Below are 5,261 nucleotides of genomic sequence, written 5' to 3'. Positions count from 1 at the left end.
TATACATTGATTAAATAATGTTTCAAATTTATATACAGGGAGTATATTTTTCTCTTTTTTTTAACATAAAAAACTATTTATCTTTTTAAAAAGAATATCTATCTTTTAAAAAAAATGTATATTACATTTTTTGTTTTTCATGGAGGGAAATATTAGTGTTACATATTTGACGTACGTAAATTGATTATCGTAAGATTTGGCCAACAATAATACCTGTGTTTTACATGCTATAACATATTTGTGGCTTGAGCGAGTAAAGTGGCGATTTTGTCTCTCTACCATCACAATGTATCTTCATTGCACTTCCACTTCCACCCTTCTCCATCTTTCTCTTCTAATCCATACCAGGTATGTATCTTCTCATTCTCTCTTTTTCATTTTTGATTCCCTAAACATAATGTGATAGATAGCATTTCATAATGGGTTTGTCTTAAATTATAAGATTGTTTATTTGTTTATAGTTTTGCTTTTGAGATTAATAGCAAGTTCTCATTTTTATGTGTTTATGATTATTGGCTAGCATTGTAGAATCTTGTAAAGGTTTTGAATTTAGGGTTATTGGTGAAATAAGAAGAAAGGGTGAATTGGATTGGTAAAGGGATATAGGGAGTTGAAATGAGTGTGATAGGGTTTGACATTGGAAATGAGAATTGTGTTATTGCTGTAGTGAAGCAAGGTGGGGTTGATGTTTTGTTGAATGATGAATCGAACCGGGAAACCCCGGCTGTTGTTTGCTTCGGAGAGAAGCAACGGTTTTTAGGGTCTGCCGGTGCTGCTTCTGCCATGATGCATCCGAAATCGACGGTATCTCAAGTCAAGAGACTAATAGGAAGGAGATTTGATGACCCTGAAGTTCAAAATGACTTAAAATTGCTTCCGGTGGAAACTTCTGAAGGTCCAGATGGTGGCATTTTGATTCACTTGAAGTACTTGAAGGAGACTCATAAGTTTAGGCCTGTTCAAATATTAGCGATGCTTTTTGCTAATTTGAAGACTATAGCGGAACATGATTTGGGGTCTGCTGTTTCGGATTGTGTTATTGGAGTTCCGTCGTATTTTACTGACTTGCAGAGACGGGCGTATCTTGATGCGGCAACAATTGTTGGGTTGAAGCCTGTGAGGTTGATTCATGATTGCACTGCAACTGGTCTTGGTTACGGTGTTTACAAAACCGATTTTCCCGACGGAGGTCCAATTTATGTCGTGTTTATTGATATAGGTCATTGCGATACTCAGGTATCTATTGCATCATTTCAGGCTGGGAAAATGAAGATGCTTTCACATGCTTTTGATACGAGCTTAGGAGGTAGAGATTTTGATGAGGTTTTATTTAGACATTTTGCCGAAAAGTTTAAGGAACAGTACAAGATTGATGTGTATTCTAACGCCAGAGCGTGTACTAGGCTGCGTGCAGCGTGTGAGAAGTTGAAGAAGGTTTTGAGTGCTAACTTAGAGGCACCTCTTAACATTGAGTGTTTGATGGATGAAAAAGATGTTAGTGGATTTATCAAGAGGGAAGAATTCGAGAGTCTTGCATCAGGATTGTTGGAGAGAATTTATGTTCCTTGCAACGAAGCATTGGCTAGCGCTGGCTTGACTGTCGATAAGATTTATTCCGTTGAGTTAGTTGGTTCAGGTTCAAGAATTCCGGCTATCACTAAATTATTAACCTCTTTATTTAAGAAAGAACTCAGCCGAACACTGAATGCAAGTGAGTGCGTAGCTCGTGGCTGTGCTCTTCAGTGTGCAATGCTCAGTCCTATCTTCCGTGTCAAAGAATATGAGGTTTGAATACTGAAACAAAACATGGATTCTTATCCTATCCATAATTTGCATAAAATTGGTGTAATTTCTTATTTATTCAGGTCCAGGATTCGATTCCTTTCTCTATTGGCATTTCCTCGGACGAAGGTCTAATTTGTGCAAAACCAAATTCGGTACTTTTCCCAAAAGGCCAACCCATTCCAAGTTCTAAAACTCTTACATTTCAGGGCATTAATTTGGTCCGTTTGGAAGCATTCTATGCTAATCCAGACGAAGTGCCAAAGGGGATATCTCCTAAAATCGGTTGTTTCACGGTATGTTTTCTTTAGAATTCATATCATCTTGTGCATATTTCTATGTATAAGCATATATGACAGTGTGTAGACATGCCTAACATATAAACTCCTAAAATTGGTTGCTTCTGCTCAGATTGATCCTTTCCATGGATCCAGTGGAAGTAAGGCGGAAATTGAAGTTAGAATGCAACTAAATTTGCATGGCATTGTCAATATCGAATCATCTACAGTAAGTAAGAAGCCTAATTTTGATCTCAATATTACGTTATCAGTTTTCTGAGAGATCTAGGTATGTACATGAACTTCAATTTGTCTTCAGTTTATCGAGGATCATGTGGAAGCTTCTGTTACACCGCGTGATTATCATTCAAATCCGGAAGCAATGGATGTTGAACCCGTTTCTCAGACAGGTCAAAATGTCAATGAACATAAAAAGTGTGAATCTCCACATAGTTCTGTAAGTGCTTTGTTGATGAACACTTTTTCAAATGGAATGTCTCAAATGTTAGAGTTTTCCTGCAAATCATCCTTCAAACATGTGAAAAATCATATGGCTAAATTTATCGTATCAGTTCTGAAGTTGAATTCTTGACATGTCTCTCAGGCTATCACAGCTTTTTGGTAATATCTGTGATAATCGTATATGTATATTTTTATCTTGTGGAGATTGTTTTGATTGCAGATATGATTCATGTTGGTGATTTGAGTAAATAAAGTGATACTATCGTGCCTTTTTACAGTCTGATGGTACGAAAAAAGATAAAGCCAACAAAAGGGTTCATGTACCAGTGAGTGAGAGCATCTATGGTGGACTGACCCATGCCGAAATCATGGAAGCACAAGAAAAAGAACACCAATTAACCGAGCAGGATAAAACAATGGAGTTAACCAAAGACAAGAGGAACTCTTTGGAGTCTTACGTCTACGACATGAGGAATAAGGTATAGATGCAATATCTTAATAAGATGCAGACGTGGTTTTCGTGACTCCGATAATTTACGCTGTCACGCGTTTCTTCTATATATTTCATATCTAGCTTTGTCTTTTGCTTTCGTAATAAGAAAGTGTTGAATGTTTCAAATGTGAATGAGAAAAACCTGCTTTTATATTCAATGATTGTCATTTAATAGTTTGCGCATTTATGCATAGCTTTTCAACGTATACCGTAATTTTTCAAACGAGCAAGAGAGGGATGACATATCTAGGAGTTTGCAAGAGACTGAGGAATGGCTTTATAATGAAGGCGATGATGAAACAGTAAATGCTTATTCTGCAAAATTGGTAGATCTAAAACAGGTTAATTTTTCTTCTCTAATCTCCATGTTTCTTTCTTGTGCTGTACTTCTTGTTCACATTCTCCGTGTTGTATAGCTAGTGGATCCAATCGAGAGCCGGTGCAAAGACGAAGAGGAAAGAGCGCAAGCTACTAGAGATTTATTAGGTTGCATTGTCGAGCATCGCTTGTCTGCAGATTCTCTTCCGCCTCTAAGTAAAGAACTGGTATGACAAATAGGCGAATAAATTTTATTTTCGGATGCGGCTCCTAACGTCAGGACTTAAAGTGACAAAATTTCATGTTTTAGATCATCAATGAATGCAATAAAGCAGAACAGTGGCTTAGAGAAAAGATGCAACAACAAGATGCTTTGCCTAAGAGCTCTGATCCAGTATTTTGGTCAAGTGACATCAATAACAAGACACAAGAATTAAACTTGTAAGATCTTTTACCCTTTTGTTTGACACATTGTTCCTCTAGTGCAATCAGTGTTGTCAAATAGCGGCGTTATATCATAGTGGAATTTGAACAGACCAATAATGTTGGCGATATACGATTGACAACATTGGCACTAGTTAATAATTTAGTCATCATATTCATTGATTTTTCGTCTCTAGTGTAAGACTAATGAATGTTTTATTTGTATGGATTTTAGAGTATGCCATCAGATACTAAGATCACCATTTCCAGAAGACAAAGAGGAAGAGGAAAAGGAAAACATGCAGAATATTTCTTAGCATCAATGAAGACAATGATGATGGTGATACCTGTTAACTGAAGATCTAAATTTTTATAAGATGTTAGCTTCAGACAAATGTATATTTTGTTCTATTAAAACTTTTACCATGTTTATGGAGTTGAGGAAGATAAGTCTAAATATTTGGAAATCACTTGTTACATATCATTTTAAATTTTCAAATATAATTTATAGTATTTCTAGACCAGATTCCTGGATCTGCCATTGCACCTTATACAACACTATAAGCATGTGTTTTTAGTGACAAATGATTTTCAGTGTGATCAACGCAAGGATTTGGTGTTAGATATTTTCAAAATAGTTCCAATTAAACAAAAGTTTAACTTGTTAGATTTTATACAGTAACACTTGTAGTTGTTGTGAGTCCAAGGTTGCATATTAGATGATTTGTAAATAATGTGATACTTTAACCTAGTCTTTGAGGTAGATATATACTCCATCCGGTCTCATATATATACGCAAATTTACATGTTATAGTTTTGGTATATTAAAAACTCGAGACCGAAAGATTGGAGTGTGGACTGAGACTTGGTTGATAAGGAAATGCTTGGGAGTTGGTTTAGAGGAGTCAAATATGGATGTCATTGTCTCTATGGAGGAAGGGTTTGAGAAAGCCAAAGAGAAAATAATGTTCATGTACCCTAATTTTGCTTTAGGCAAACTCAGCCTCTTCAAGATGTAGCTGGGAAATTGGTTGAAGAGGTGGAGGAGGAAGATGTGGAAGAAACAGTATCTTCTTCTAAGAACAACTAAAGGGATGTTTGTTGTTTATTTTCATTTTTTTCTTTGTGTTCATTGTTCATGTGTTACTTGGTTTTCCCTTTTGTAAATGTGCCCTTTATGGGTAATATTAATAAAATCTTTGTTTCAATTTATGTTTTATTATTTTATTGTGTGTCACCTTTACTGTTTCTCAATAGTTGTTTTTAGATTCTTCTCATTTTGTGAGTATTAATAAGCGGGTTGTTAGTTACTTAAAAAAATATCGTATGTGGTCGCTTGAGAATTTGAAAAGTTTATGAGTGACTAGCATGTATATTTAGGAATAACGATGCCCGTCAGATGGAATGATACTTCTTGGGGCACAATGATTCTCTGAAGGACATTGGGATATTCCAAAGAGTGCAATGATACCTTGAAGGCTGCAATAATATTTTAAAAGGTACAG

General features: G+C 35.8%; 1 protein-coding gene across 2 annotated transcripts; it reads left to right on the top strand.

Annotated features, from left to right (window-relative positions):
- Positions 1-224: 224 nt before the first annotated feature.
- On the top strand, positions 225-4,151 carry LOC131617828 (heat shock 70 kDa protein 16-like). 2 transcript variants are annotated; one of them, XM_058889082.1, is made up of 10 exons: positions 225-348; positions 521-1,785; positions 1,866-2,078; positions 2,194-2,289; positions 2,380-2,517; positions 2,801-3,001; positions 3,210-3,356; positions 3,432-3,560; positions 3,644-3,774; positions 3,992-4,151. In XM_058889082.1, exons 2-10 carry the CDS (start codon positions 616-618, stop codon positions 4,071-4,073), a joined length of 2,307 nt encoding a protein of 768 aa, XP_058745065.1. In that variant the 5' UTR covers positions 225-348; positions 521-615; the 3' UTR covers positions 4,074-4,151. The 2 variants fall into 2 exon arrangements, with proteins under 2 accessions (XP_058745065.1, XP_058745064.1); XM_058889081.1 differs by lacking the exon at positions 225-348 and having other exon boundaries at positions 380-1,785.
- The last annotated feature ends 1,110 nt before the right edge of the window (positions 4,152-5,261 follow it).

The sequence above is a fragment of the Vicia villosa genome, linkage group LG7, assembly GCF_029867415.1.
Source record: "Vicia villosa cultivar HV-30 ecotype Madison, WI linkage group LG7, Vvil1.0, whole genome shotgun sequence".
NCBI classification, from domain to species: domain Eukaryota; kingdom Viridiplantae; phylum Streptophyta; class Magnoliopsida; order Fabales; family Fabaceae; genus Vicia; species Vicia villosa.
This window is presented reverse-complemented; position numbering and strand designations above follow the sequence as displayed.

Bases quoted from the DNA above. Each gene is read 5' to 3' on its own strand.
- LOC131617828 (XM_058889082.1), top strand. From the start codon at position 616: ATGAGTGTGATAGGGTTTGACATTGGAAATGAGAATTGTGTTATTGCT. The intron at 1,786-1,865 runs GTTTGAATACTG...TTATTTATTCAG, and splicing joins TCCGTGTCAAAGAATATGAG to GTCCAGGATTCGATTCCTTT. The intron at 3,357-3,431 runs GTTAATTTTTCT...CGTGTTGTATAG, and splicing joins AATTGGTAGATCTAAAACAG to CTAGTGGATCCAATCGAGAG.